The 15,399-nt window shown below is 38.5% G+C and overlaps 1 protein-coding gene across 6 annotated transcripts in view; it reads right to left on the bottom strand.

Moving 5' to 3' along the window:
- Nucleotides 1-15,399, bottom strand: part of LOC309495746 (protein dachsous-like) — a 126,943-nt gene that overhangs the window by 36,653 nt on the left and 74,891 nt on the right. The window contains exons 12-25 of one of the 6 annotated variants that reach the window (XM_082165582.1): nucleotides 14,301-14,426; nucleotides 13,968-14,219; nucleotides 13,761-13,859; nucleotides 13,088-13,260; nucleotides 12,819-12,967; nucleotides 9,525-9,832; nucleotides 9,104-9,214; nucleotides 8,172-8,363; nucleotides 7,949-8,046; nucleotides 7,274-7,438; nucleotides 6,492-6,680; nucleotides 5,235-5,330; nucleotides 5,067-5,085; nucleotides 3,827-4,940 (exon numbers count right to left, since the gene is read on the bottom strand). The exons of the other annotated variants lie outside the window; for them this stretch is intronic. Of the exons in view, the coding sequence (XP_082021708.1) occupies nucleotides 4,917-4,940; nucleotides 5,067-5,085; nucleotides 5,235-5,330; nucleotides 6,492-6,680; nucleotides 7,274-7,438; nucleotides 7,949-8,046; nucleotides 8,172-8,363; nucleotides 9,104-9,214; nucleotides 9,525-9,832; nucleotides 12,819-12,967; nucleotides 13,088-13,260; nucleotides 13,761-13,859; nucleotides 13,968-14,219; nucleotides 14,301-14,426 (2,001 nt within the window). The 3' untranslated portion in view covers nucleotides 3,827-4,916. Of the gene's footprint in view, nucleotides 1-3,826; nucleotides 4,941-5,066; nucleotides 5,086-5,234; nucleotides 5,331-6,491; nucleotides 6,681-7,273; nucleotides 7,439-7,948; nucleotides 8,047-8,171; nucleotides 8,364-9,103; nucleotides 9,215-9,524; nucleotides 9,833-12,818; nucleotides 12,968-13,087; nucleotides 13,261-13,760; nucleotides 13,860-13,967; nucleotides 14,220-14,300; nucleotides 14,427-15,399 lie in introns of those variants that run through there. 6 annotated transcript variants of the gene reach the window in all.

The raw sequence follows: 15,399 nt of genomic DNA, 5'->3' as shown, positions 1-15,399 counted from the left end.
AGTATCAAAGGTGCTTCATAAAGGCCAATAATGAGGAGAAATGTGGGAGGGATTGCACGGAAATGGTTTCATGTTACAAGTTTATTTGAGGAAATCTGAGATTTTAAACCGATAGACTTTGCTATTGACTTTTACTTGGTCTCTTGTATCACCCTCACACCCTGCACTAACTCAGATCAGAATACTAGGCTACTACAAAAAAATAAAAAAATAAATCTATATCCTTTATTCCATGTTGCTACTGCCAACACAATCAAAGTTTATCTTATCACTGCTTACTAGTTATGAGCCTTGTTTTTCAGAGAACCAGCGTTATATTCATTATGACAACATTTAATGAATTCACAGGACAAATCAAAAAGTTACACGCAATAACACTGTAGGCTACATAAAAGATTATTATATCTTACGCTGATGATATGTAAAAAAAATTGGCATACAGATGAAAGTGCAAAACTGTGAAAAAAAACTCACGCAGATCATGCATGCTTGTCATGTGCCTGTCTTTCAATGGGAGGAACCATGCCCTATTTTGGAGTTCCTAACCCATTTTAGAGATCTCCAGGTCTGTTTCCAAAATCACTCCCTATACCCTTAAATAGGGCACAATTCGAGGGGACAGCTATTTGTAGTGGTTATCAAGTGGACTCATTCAATCCCACAATGCACAGTAATAACGAGTGTACAACCGAACAGAGTGTTCGCTCAACAGAGCTAGAGAATACCTATAATGCACTGTAACGTCGCGTCAAATTAATTCCTGTGTCTCACCAGAAGATAATTGATTATTAAACTATTTCATTAAGGTTTATACATGCTATAGTTTTCATGACAGAGTTCAAGATAACTCTTTTCATCTTACTACTGGAGCTGATTCAAATGATTATTAAACCGCAAGCACAACTATGCAAAAGCAGCAGCCCTTCGGCGCACTCATTGTCCAAATTTACTCACTCATTCAAGTGGACTATTGTCATGAACTGCTCTGAGACACAAAGGTTGAGGATCCAAATGCAGTATTTATTGAACAGGTTAAAGACGTAACCCAGATAACAGGCAAGGGTCATACACTAACAGACAATCCAAACAATAACAGATCAAGGCTGAGGCAAAGAGAGAAATCCAAGGGAGCAGGCAGAGAATCAAGAGAACCAGGACACGCGCTCAGAAATGCAGTGAGACAACATACAAGAGTTTGCAGGGAACGAATGAGTGTACATGGTTTAAATAGGCTGAGACTAACAAGGTAATGAGACACAGGTGGATGCAATCAGGGATGATGAGTCTGGGCAGTGAGTTATGGGAAATGTAGTTTGTGAGGGAATGACAATAGTCTGATGTGGAGTGCCCTCTGGTGGCTTTCAAAGGCACTCCAGCTGGTGACCATTACAACTATATAAGTGGAGTAATGTAGGGAATAGTGAATGAGGGAATATGGGGAGATTTCGAACACAGCCCAGGCTCCAGCTATACCCTTCTCGCTGCTTCAGGTGTGTTTGATTATGGTTGGAGTTAAATTCTGCAGGACAGTGATGGCGTGTCTGAAATCGCATACTGTAGGTATGTAGCCTACTACATTTGAATTTGGACTTCGCGACTGTTAAAAAGTATGTTATAGTATAAATGTGTGTTGTGTAGTATGAATGAAATTGGAACGTACTCCATGCAACATTGTGTTACTGTCACGTGACCTACCAGCGTCAGCATTGCTTCACTGCCATTCACAAATCCTCTCCCGTGGCCTCATGGGATAGAAAAGTGTCCATAAAGTCCCTTTCAAGAACAGTCTGTTCACTCGGCGCCCATATTTGCAACGCCTCCGGGCAGCTAATTCGGGCATCCAAAGTCCTATCTATCTGAAATCTGCTTGCCGAACTCACAATTAAATCACATATTTCAAATCAGCAACAAAAATCCGACATTAATGTTGTTTCTTATGCACAAATAACTTTAAAAAGGCTTATTTTTCAGGCTAGACCAGTCAATGTCAGATTTCTATGGAAAACGGACCTTTTAAAGGCAGCTGCAGTGACGCAATGACTTTACCAATCAGCGATTGGCTCTTAAGGCGGGACGTATTCCGCGCCATAATGCGCATAACAGTTTTTCCCATTCAGAAGTAATTAGGAGTGCACCGTCTTTGTATGTCTAATTGCTGCATCCCAATTCGCATATTGTCCGTTCATTTCACTACATTTCTACCCGAAACGGCAGGAAATTTAATTAAATGGAATGTGGAGCATTTTAACTATGACAATGATTGACAGGGCAGTTTAAACTGTGACAGGATGCACATATAAGTCGACAGAGCTGTCCGTTAAAGACACAGTTATTACGAAGAAGTAATATGTATGACCCAAAGAGAAGGCCTACTCTTCTGCTACGCACTCAAAAGTATGTAGGGGTGGTGGTGGCGCAGTGGATAAGACACATGCCTTTGGTGTGAGAGACCCGGGTTCGAATCCACTGTGAGACACCAATGTGTCCCTGAGCAAGACACTTAACCCCTAGTTGCTCCAGAGGCGTGCGACCTCTGACATATATAGCAATTGTAAGTCGCTCTGGATAAAAGCGTCAGCTAAATGAATAAATGTAAATGTAAATGTAAATGTACTTTTTCTTCAAAAAACAAAACACTGTACTCCAACAACTTTAATGTTGACTATTAATTATACTGTTTTGTTACAGTTAATTTTTTTATATGAAATGGTAGGCTATATTTAAACAGACAAACATTTATTTCAAATCTTAGAATCCGTATTATATGTGTCCTTCGTTTTCGAATGGAAAAAGGTAGCAAGTCTTTTAGTATGGATCACATACACTCAGAGTTGAACTTGACGCCCGTGATTGGGAGTATTTGCTCTATTCCTAAATCTAGCAAGCTGCCTCACTGCCTACTCCTATAGGGAGCTGCCTTCTTAGGGCCGGTTTACACGGAGCACGTTTTGCTTTCTCCTGCACTGTTTTTTATTTGTTTTTCTATATCGAGATGCTCTAGTCAAGATAAATGTCTTTGCATTTTGAAGCACTCTGCTCCGCCTGACCTGCAGATGTTGCTATTGCATGTGCTGTTTCCCTCCAGGAGTTATGCTCTGTAAAAATGTCTTTGTACTGTGTACTTAAAAAACAAAAACAAAAAAAACAAACAAACAAACTTTAGTTCTACTTACAGTACATATGATGTGGGTATCTCCTACCCAAGCCTAATCAATATTAGCATACATTGTTGTGGTCTTCTCAAGTGTTTGCGTTTAATCAGCCTCACTGCTTTCATTAAAAGCTTCCAGGCTCTATTATATTCATTCTGAAGCTGAATGCAAAGCTACCGCATAATTCATCCTGACCAATCACAGTAGTTGTGGTCTGCGTAAAAATGCTTATTTTATTGTTATCTTATCATTATGTATCTTGTATAGACAGACTCAACTCACACGTTTATTTAATGAGACAAATAAGAAATCTTCCCAAAGGAACTGTGTAACATCTCCATAAAACAAATGTTGCAAACTTTTCTTCCACCATTTTACAAAATAGGCCTACTCATAGATTGAATACATTAGCAAAAGTAACAATTAGACAATTTGGTGAATATAATGTTATGTGATGGAAAATCCCAAACCAAAGTAAGCAACCAAATTCCTTCATTAAGGGCCCTTTTGTGAGACCATCATTGAAATTTAAATGCGATGGTCACTTCGTATTTTTTAGAGTTTATTTGCGATTTATCTGGAAATGTAATGAAATATCTGTAACATAACACATTTTTAATTTTTGTTATTTTTTCACCAAATGCTAAATGTGAATTAAAGACACAGAGGCTATATTAAAAAAAATCTACCTTTATTTACATTTACACATTTGGCAGTTCTTGTATTCCTTGGGAATCAATCAAAGTGACTGTGGCGTATCCAGCACCATCTCTCCTGTTTGCTCTACAGGACTGCTACATCTGTCTTAACAGCTGTATTTTTCATTATGAATTATGTTTTAAAATAATGTTCCAATTCATAATAAAGTAGCAGTGACGTCTGACTTCGTGATGGGTGATCCAGACAGCCACTTAGAGACACGAATGCTTGTCTCTTTGAAGGGAATTCACCCTGTGTTGTGTATTTTTTGAACATAGACTGTAAAAAAAAATGTGGACGTAGTATCTGTGACATCACCTGTAGGTTTCTGAAGAGCATTTTTGAAGCCCAAAGTGGGTGGAGCCGGCCGCCGCCATCTTGACAGCGCGTCACTCCCGGATAAACGACAATGGGCAGCGAGGCGTATTAGCTGAGGTGATGTGATGCTAACAGACAGCAGACAAACGGCTAGTAGTGAAGCAGCAGCAATCCACCTGTCACTCAAGTGGCCACGCCCTTAATTATGCAGAACTTTAAGGCTTAATATAATTTAAATGGATGAGTTTAATGAACAGTTATCATGAAGGGCAAAATTAGCTATATAGACCAGAACCACTTTTTATACCAGGCTGTAAACATATTATTTTCTGCTGTAAAGTTGGGCATTTTAACATGGGGGGTCTATGGGATTGAGTCTCTTTTGCAGCCTGTCTCTAGTGGCCAGTCGATGAATTGCAGTTTAAGTCACTTCTGTGTTGCATTCAAGAGAGAGACCGGAAGGTTGCCGCTTGGTTGTGACTTAAGTTTGTCATTGTGAGAGTCACATGACAGCTGATCCTGGAACTGAGGACACATAATCAAAGATGTTAACCCTGTAATGCTGAAGCCCAGAGCCTGATTTCTGTCTAAAGAAGCCCTGATACTAGTGTTGTTTCCTCCATGTAGGGCATCTCACTAAGTCTTGTACAGCACTGAGAATAAGTGATGAGCTTTGATCCATCAGGGTGTTTTCAGAGGGCAGAGATGCTGTTTCCACTGATATCACTTCCATTCTCAGATTCTCTGTCAACATTTCTCTTTAACCTCTTCCTGGGAAACACACAAAACACATGGGACAAAATTAGAAATAAGAATTTAGATTCCATTTTTAATGACAAAATGATACTTAATGAATTGCACACTCTATTAGTTTGTCTTTACAGTAAGGGGCTTTACCTCTCTGGGTTCTGGGTTTCTGTTAACAAAAGAAGAAAAATGTTTACTCAAACATCCCAGAACAAATCAATGCAGATAAAAACATGGTAACTGATACATATTTTGTATTGGAGATTTTTTTTTTTTTAACTATTTGTATAAGATCTTCAACAATATTTTGACACTTACGTGTTGAAGTTAGCAAGGGTGTCAAGACTGCTTCTCTTTTCAGTTAAATCAATGGCAGTATTTGAACTCTGTCTGTAAGAACCGGTGGCCTTTTTCCTGAGGCAGCAAAAATATGTATTATAACTAATTGACCAAACATATAAATTTTCTTCACTGTGATAAAAATTACCCCTAAAATATGAGCAATGTTCAACATGAATCAAAAATACAAAACTGGTGTGCACATCCCAAACACCCAGATTGGGCAGGACATCAAAATAACATAAACAAAAAAAGAAAAGTGAAGTCCGCACACTGCATGCTACTCAAGAAAAATTAGAGCGTTGAGAACGTTGTGCTTTTAATACATTTTTCTTGAGTAGCATGCAGTGTGCAGACTTCACTTTTCTTTTTTTGTCAATGTTCAACATGAAACATAATTTTATCACTATAAAGACAACTGGCATCACATTACGGCATTTTAGGAAAGCTGTAGTATTTATTACTGGCAGTCCAGGTGAAACAGAGCAGACCATTTAAATCAATCAAATTAAGAAAATCAGTTCTGATTTCATGATGACTTTAAGTTTATTTTTCAATTAGGAATAAGGAGACAGGTTAGTTGACCATAACTAAGTTTATTCTGTGTCAAACACACACAAAGAGAATCTTTGTGGGGACTGCATAGACATAATGGTTTTTATATTTTCAAAAATATATAATTTAGTATGTTTATTAACCTATCCTATGATAGGGGACATTTGGTAATATGTACAATGTAATATAAATCTGTACACACACACACACACACACACACACACACGTCTGGTTTACTATCTTTGTGGGGACTCTCCATAGACTTCATGGTTTTTATACTGTACAAACTGTATATTCTCTTACACTAACTCTACCCCTAAACCTACCCATCACAGAAAACTTTCTGCATTTTTGCATTTCCAAAAAAACTCATTCTGTATGATTTATAAGCTTGTTTACCCATGGGGACCTCATTTTAGGTCCCCACTGTGACACGAGTCCCCATGAGTCTGTGTGCATTCAGGTTGAAGTCCCCACCGAGATAGAAAAACATGAACACACACACACACACACACACACACACACACACACACACACACACACACACACACACACACACACACACACACACACACACACACACACACACACACACACACACACACACACACACACACACACACACACACACACACACACACACACACACACACAGCAGTTACATGGCCAGTAATAACTTACTTGACAAGATAGATAATCGTCGACGCTAAAGTCACACTGATTACAGCCAGCACAACACCTAGAGCGATTGTGGCGTCTTGACTGGGTTCTCCAGAGTCTCCTGAACTGTCCTCCACTTTGATTTCCAAACCAGGACCAAAAATCTTCTCCAGCTCAGATGTTAAAACTTTGCTCTCACTGTTCAGTTTCCTGTGGGAGTGAAGATATTTCAGATTCTGCCCATTACACTCTCATCCTAATTATTATACAGAATAGATGTAATTCAGGCAAGCAGGCCAGAGGGAATTGTGAAGAGTATATGTTTTTGTTAATAGACATACATACATTTTTTCATATAAATAGCTTATATTTTTGTCAAAGCACTTACATAAAGTATTCATAAATATGTATATTTATGATTTGTAAACCTTTATAAATCATAATTCTGAGGAGGAACACTTTTCAAGGTGGATACATATCTGCGTATTGTGATGTTAAAAGTTTGTGCAATTGTAGCACTCGCACTTGTCACATAATTCAAATCCCTTACTGGTATTCTTACACAAACATGGTTGGCAAACCAATAGCCTTGTGGACAGTCAGAGTTAAAATAAAAATAAATGTATTCAGATCTCAGATTAATTTTATAACTGATTAAAATTATAACCGATTTAAAGTCAGAGCACTGTCCACAAGGCTACAACCATTATAACTCTATTTATTGTAAAACATGTTACTTGCACATTTCCACATCAGCTTCCACATTAGATTAGTCTGAATAAACTGATATTAGTTCAACTTACTCTTTGACCTCTGTGGCTTGGATGACCGCACCACTGGAGTCCATGGCGATGAAACTGACGTAAGTCTTGTCTCTAGATTCTCTAAGAATGGTGCGCATCTCATTCCCATCCTCAGCTCTCACACTGAGGATTTTCACAGTCCAGCCTAAAACTTTCCCCATGGATCTGAGGAAGAAACACACAATCAGATGGTGTATAAACACAAAACAATAACAGGAGGTAACATGATGAAGCACCAATTCAGTCTAATTTGTAAAACAGAAAAAACAATTCATTGATAAGAACTGGCTTAAAATAACGTTTTGCTCATGATCGATCCATTTCTATAATTTGACACCCTGACTTAACTCACTTAGAACGGAAGCTTCAGTAAATAATGGTGTAAATTTCAGTCTGTTCTACAGACACTTAGACTTGGAAATGTCATATGGACAATTTTTTTATTATGCTTTTTTTGTGGGAAAGAACTATGAACATTTTCTTTGAAAACATAGCAGGACACACAGGTAAGGAATCCCATGAGGGTGAGTAAAATAATTCATTTTTAAATTTAGTTTTGGGTTAATTAATTCTTAAACATGTTTCCTCTTAGCTCAAAACACATTAGCACTTTACAAATAGAAATGCTCTTATTCTGTCTCAATAACACGTTTCAATATCAAATAGATTACTCACTCTTCCATCTCTGGTATCTTCTTCTCCACTATGTATACGGGCCGGTTTAAGGAGATTACTGAGATGCTGTCACGATGTACACTTTGTTTTACTTCGATCTGCAGGTGGCAAACACAAGAAGTACGTCTTTGTAAAGGTGTTCTCTTCTCAATCAAAATGTCATTGGTCATTTGAAACAGTCTTACAAAAGCGTTCTCTTTTTTCTCTCTCTGTTTCTGCTCACCTGCACTGTTGTAGTCGTGAACAGCCCATGTTTATCAGTGGCTTTAACCTGAAAGGTGAACAGATTGTCTCCAAATTTGGATACATCCAGTACGTAGACCTGACCAGTGCTTGCCTCCACATCCAGCAGAGTTGTGGACTCCAGCAGGGAAAACTGCAGTTCTGAGCTCTCGCCCACATCAGGGTCCGATGCCTGAGGGACACATGACCACACTTCAACCAGTTACGTGAATAAAAAAATAAAAAAAAAATAAAAAAAAAACATGAAATCAAATGTGATTAAAAAAATCAAGTTTATTAACAACTATTAACAACAATTAGCTTGGTTATATACTTTCATTTAGTAAGTTCACTGTTCAGTAATAAAAAGTTTCTGTCAGGCACTTCATATATCGAATTTTTAGGGGTTCCCATCATGGGGTCATTTTATGGATTTAATTTTAATAGATTTTTAACTTTAATTAGATTTTATGAATTAAACAGCTCGTAAACATATATTACCACTAGAAACATTTTGAATAATCCATTAAACATGAAAGTATAATTCAATCATTTGAGATATTTAAGATATATAAAACTTTTTTAGCATAAAGGGTTCTTTAACATTGAGTCAAGGGTTCTGTATAGAAGTTTTTTTGAAGAGTGGCTCAGCTGCTTTGGGGTAAAGATTTCAGACATCAACATTTTATATGCCAGGAGAAAAAAAGTAAGTCTGATCACTTTGAAAAATACCAGCACATATCTCCTCAGATGGCATGGGATGAGTTGCATGTCGAAATGTATTACTTAGGGTTAAGGGTTTGAACAAATCACTAGCCTTTTAGTATGAGCAATAACAGTAACAGTGATGTTTGCCTTAGCGAACACCACTTATTACAAAATAGATTTGACTACATCCACTGCATTTATATCTGATGTCTATGCCACACTCACCTGGACCTTCACTATAGGGAATTTGTAAGGAGAGATACTGAAAATCTCTGCTTTATATATTTCAGCGTCAAACACAGGAGCCTCATTCACGTTCTCAACCTGAACGCTGACCTGAAGATTGTGAGAGAAAAAAAGTCAAATACAAATATAAATGAGCCCTGTGGCAACTTTCTTTTAAGAAGAGAAACTTATGACTTTGACGTGCTTGAAGAGTAAGACTTTAAGAGTAAGAGTAAAAACATACTCTAGGTAAGTATGAGAACGCAAACACTTATAACTGCACAACTTGTGTCATTGCATTCTGAAATGGGGGATACAGCGGGCATTAACATACATTTTACCAAAGAACACTATGCAATAACATAAATTGTGCACTTGTGTAGAGTTTGTTTCTGGCCTTAGTTTAAAGTAAGAATAGTACCATTGTCTCTGCAGTGTTTGGAGGAGTTCTGGAGTCTATGGCTTCTACTGTGAGGATGTACCACTCCTCTTTCTCCTTGTCCAGCGGCCTGAGAGCTTTTATGGTTCCCTCATCATCCACAGAGAAGACATGCTTGTGTGACTTCATGTTATAGCTGACCGTAACCACTGGACTTCCTGTTAATGCCTTGACCTTGCCCACTGTTGAGGCCTCAGGTTCATTCTCCTTTATTGTGAATTTGTAGGAGGAGCTTTCAAAAATCACACTCTCAGTGAAAGGAGCAATTTGGAAGTAGATCAAGACTTCGGCTACAGAGAGAAGAAAGATGTTAGTTTTGACATGTTAGTTCTATTGAGGTCAGGTTGATTCTTACATGCAAACCAAGGGCACACGTTTGGGACACAAATGTACCATAACCCATTTGTGAAGAATACCATTATGATCTGGTATGAAGTTCATACATTTCTCGTAGAGGCCCCATTGTTGTCTTGCTTCTCTCCGATTTGGGGGAATGAATATTTCACTCCAGCTAAAAATGATATGGGGTTTAAACTATGGTTGAATAAGGGAATAGTTAGACTGATGGACTTATATGAAGACAATATTTTAATGTCATTTGACAATCTGGTATCAAAGTTTCATATACCCCGGAATTTTTTTTTAAAATACCTGCAGCTTAGAAGTTTTATTTTTTAGAAACTAAAGAATTCTGTGCAACTCCCTTCATTATCCACACCGGAAACCTTTTCCACACAAGACTGTTGGGCAATTCCACGCAAAACTGTCACATCCATAACGCCAACTAAATACCATGGCATTGTGTTGGCGTTATGGATGTGACAGTTTTGCGTGGAATTGCCCTGTTACAGTAAAGGGCGAATTACCCAATTATATAATATACTGGTACAGAATCATAAAGAAAATTCTGAAAATAAAAGACGAGCATGGATGCAAGATTTAAATAAAGACATTTCATTAGATGAGTGGGGTAAAATATGTTTAAAAGCACAAACTCAAACAATAAATACTCGTTTGAGACTCTTACAATATAATTGAATAATGAGAACTTGCACTCACCTAAAGGATTATTAGGAACACCATACTAATACTGTGTTTGACCCCCTTTCGCCTTCAGAACTGCCTTAATTCTACGTGGCATTGATTCAACAAGGTGCTGAAAGCATTCTTTAGAAATGTTGGCCCATATTGATAGGTTAGCATATTGCAGTTGATGGAGATTTGTGGGATGCACATCCAGAGCACGAATCTCCCGTTCCACCACATCCCAAAGATTTTCTATTGGGTTGAGATCTGGTGACTGTGGGGGCCATTTTAGTACAGTGAACTCATTGTCATGTTCAAGAAATCAATTTGAAATGATTCAAGCTTTGTGACATGGTGCATTATCCTGCTGGAAGTAGCCATCAGAGGATGGGTACATGGTGGTCATAAAGGGATGGACATGGTCAGAAACAATGCTCAGGTAGACCGTGGCATTTAAACGATGCCCAATTGGCACTAAGGGGCCTAAAGTGTGCCAAGAAAACATCCCCCACACCATTACACCACCACCACCAGCCTGCACAGTGGTAACAAGGCATGATGGATCCATGTTCTCATTCTGTTTACGCCAAATTCTGACTCTACCATCTGAATGTCTCAACAGAAATCGAGACTCATCAGACCAGGCAACATTTTTCCAGTCTTCAACTGTCCAATTTTGGTGAGCTCGTGCAAATTGTAGCCTCTTTTTCCTATTTGTAGTGGAGATGAGTGGTACCAGGTGGGGTCTTCTGCTGTTGTAGCCCATCCGCCTCAATTGTGCGTGTTGTGGCTTCACAAATGCTTTGCTGCATACCTCGGTTGTAACGAGTGGTTATTTCAGTCAAAGTTGCTCTTCTATCAGCTTGAATCAGTCGGCCCATTCTCCTCTGACCTCTAGCATCAACAAGGCATTTTTGCCCACAGGACTGCCGCATACTGGATGTTTTTCCCTTTTCACATCATTCTTTGTAAACCCTAGAAATGGTTGTGCGTGAAAATCCCAGTAACTGAGCAGATTGTGAAATACTCAGACCGGCCCGTCTGGCACCAACAACCATGCCACGCTCAAAATTGCTTAAATCACCTTTCTTTCCCATTCTGACATTCAGTTTGGAGTTCAGGAGATTGTCTTGACCAGGACCACACCCCTGAATGCATTGAAGCAACTGCCATGTGATTGGTTGATTAGATAATTGCATTAATGAGAAATTGAACAGGTGTTCCTAATAATCCTTTAGGTGAGTGTATATCAGTACGGTGAGATTAAATCTAACCCTATATTCCTGACTTATGTTTTAAATGCAATAATTTCCAAGGTACATTTTTTTCATTGCGTGTGGGAATGTGGTGAGGTACAAAAGTTTTCGAGTAAAGTGACTACTCCTATTTCTTTAAGCCCGGTAATATGTGTATTGGGTGTCTATGTGGAGAATTGCTCTCTGCCCATCAAAGAGAAAAAAACTGATGGATTTGTGCCTACTACAAGCCAGGCGTTCAATTTCCCTTTGCTGGAAGAATACAAGTTGTCCTTCCCTTGGACTTTGGCTGAAAAACTTGATATATCCAGTTTGGCCCTTGAGAAGCTTACATATGTGATCAAGGGGAAGTCTTCTTAATTTTAAGAAATTTGGGAGATGTTCTTGAGATTTGTTAAAGACGGAGATATTGAAGAGGCTATAGATGTCTGAAGTTGTAGCACAAGATGCAGGGCTCACTTTAGATTTGAATGACTGTGCAGGCAGTGTTTTAGCAGATTACAGAACAATTTGTGCTGAAATCTAAACAAAATAGACCAAAAGCCCTAAAGTGATACACACATACACATGATTTGCAAATGCAGATTCAACAATCAATTTGTACACGTAAAAACATAAGATACTTGTATTTATGAATTGCTTTTTTTATTTAGTGAATGTAAATTTAGTTGTGCATTTACATATGTTTTGTGAATAAGAATTATGAGTTTGTAAATTGTATGCATTTGTGAATCATATTTTGTTTAAAATGTTCATTTTGAGACTATTGTAGCTCTATATGTTATTTCCAATCATGTGAAATGGCCCCCCAGTTTTAACTCTATAAATGTTTTGTGCTGCCATAAACTGCATTAACACTAGTAGTACTACATTAGAACTAGCATTTTTCTGCCTCTTTGTGGACATACTTACAGTATTTAGGTGAGAACACACTGCACTAGAGAGAGAGATAGAACTCTAAGGAAGAACAACAAAGTTGTTATGAAGCCCAAACCTTCATCAGATTCTGGTGGTGTTCCATGATCTGTCGCTATAGCAGTGAGGGTTAGCAGCGTGTCTTCTGTGACCTCACTGAGGTCAGAGGTCAAAGTGATGACTCCTGTTTCAGCATCCAATGCGACCATTGAGGAGTTTTCAGAGAAACTACAGAAAAACAACATTCATGCATCTGTCTTAAAGGAGTGATGTAGATAAGGGTGTTCATGGTTTTGCCTTCATATTATTGATCTTAATGAAATGGAAGTTTAGTAAACTTAAGCTTACCTATAACTAATTAGCGCGTTGTTTCCAGCATCTTTATCTGTGGCCGAGAGCGTCAGCAGCACATCTCCAACTTTGGCGTCTTTAACCAGAATGCTTTTCCTGTAGGTGTCGGAGCTGAAAACTGGAGCGTTGTCATTGACATCTGTGATACTGACCCTCACTGTGGTGATATTCTGCAGAAAATGAAACCAAGCAAACCTTTCGTATTACAGACCAAAAGCTGATATTTGCAGTGTCTAGTATCTAACTTAATGTCTGGAAATTTACCTTAATTCACTTGTAAGGATTGAACTAGTATCAGGTAGCCAGATTTTTGAATATCTGCATAAAATCTAGAACATACTGTAGCTTCTTTTTGCATGTTTGTGTGTCATTAAGGGGTAGATAAATAAAAAATTTAACTGAAATATAACCTTTAGGACAATATTAATGTGCAGGTGTGCTCAAAGTTGTAATGCTACTTAAACAACGCCTCAAACTAAATTGGGAAAATCTTTCAAAGTTTATATTCCATGAAGCTATGGCCAATCAGTCAACTAGTTCTTTATATGCTGGCAGACAGATAAAACCCTTTTACAACCTTCCAAATGAGGAAATGCCACAGAATTTTCCAATCGCAAATTGAACTGAACTACACATATTTACATCAAATAAATAGATATTATTACTGTACATTTCTCTGTGGGATCGCATGGTCCACAGCAACAATGACCACATCATACACATCCTGTGTCTCCCGATCCAGTTCCTCAATGGCTAGGAGAGTCCCATCCTTAAGGAATGAAATAAGCGTTTTTTTTTTTCAATTTCATATTTATAAAGTTATGATATAATTTACTGTAGGCACAGTGACCGCTGCCTTTCTCATAAGTCCCCTCACCTCTCTGATTCTGAATATTTCACTGTGTGAGGAAGTGGTGATGGTGACACGTCCGTTGTCTCCAATGTCAGCGTCTGTGGCTGAGATTTTGCACACCTCTCCAGGTGATGAGGGTGTGTACGTACCTTCCTGAATCTCAATAGGCTCTGGCAGAGGAAGGAATTGTGGGTTGTTGTCGTTGACGTCCAGAACAGTGATGATGACCCGAGCTGTGGAGCTTAAACCATTGACAGGCTGGTCTACAGCTACTACCTGAGAAAGACAATGCAAGCATCCCATTCAGAATGAATAGTAAATAGTTGGATTTAAGAAATGAATGTGGTTGCTTTGTACCTGTATGGTGTAATTGTCTACAGTTTCTCTATCCAAGGTGGCGTCGCTCCGGAGTGATATTACTCCTTGACTGTTGATAACGAAGGTATCGCTAACCATGATAAAGTGACCTTTAGAGAACCCACCCTGATCAGAGAGAAAACTAGATAAGGTAAGTACATCAAATCAAACTTTGAATGTTGGCTTGACAAAACCTTAAATGGAAGTTTATATCAGCTATATCAGTTTAAGTTTGAAGACTCTGGTAGTTAGAAGAGAGTTTTAAAGGTGCAGTATGTAGTATTGACCCAGCTAATGGGTACTGTAGTCCAAATTCAAAATATTGGAGAGGGTTGTTTCTCTCGTCCACTCCTCAGACTTGATGCTCCCGGGTTGCCAGATTGAGAAGGACACGCAACAGAAATGAGCACAACTGACAATGGAAGGCGACGAGCCTTACAGTGTGAGTTGATGAGTTGATTTATCCATGTTTTAATATGCCTCTGGACATGGAGCTTTTTAGATGGATGCCGAGTTTTTTTTAGGTCGGGTAAAATCAGCTATTTCTGACCTAGTTTGCTTGCTGACTTCCATGGCTATAATACGCTGTGTTTTCTGCTAACTGATAAACCCAGGGTGTCAATATACTATTGGGTAAATCGGCAGCGAAATCACTCTCAGACCAAAACAAAAACAGTTCTGACGCGGAACGCACATTTCAAAGTAGAATAACTGGCTGTAGCTTTGTTTTTAGGAGACACAAGTATGTGATCTTAGCATGTTTCCTAAATCTCTGCAAACATATTAGGAAATTTTCGTGCTTTAGTACAGTCAAAAAGTTACATACTTCAAGTGTTATGCCTTGAATACTTGCATTTCTTAACCATTGCTAAAGTGTTCTGAGCAGTTGGGGAATTACTTGTTAAGGTGTTCAAATTTATTAATGGGTGGTTTCTAGAGTTTCACACTTACATACAATTTGAGGGGGTAAAGTTTAATGCGTATTTGGCGTGCTGTCCGGGGGGAGGGCTCGGAGTTCGGCCCGAACCCAGAGTACTCCCCCCGTATGTAAGTGTTTAGGACTAGAAGCGTGGAGAAGGGTATGCTGCAAAATTGTCAA

Source organism: Leuciscus leuciscus, assembly GCF_965113295.1.
Source record: "Leuciscus leuciscus genome assembly, chromosome: 3".
In the NCBI taxonomy this organism is placed as follows: Eukaryota; Metazoa; Chordata; class Actinopteri; order Cypriniformes; family Leuciscidae; genus Leuciscus; species Leuciscus leuciscus.
The sequence above is the reverse complement of the archived record's forward strand: the minus strand, read 5'-3'. Positions and strand labels throughout refer to the sequence as shown.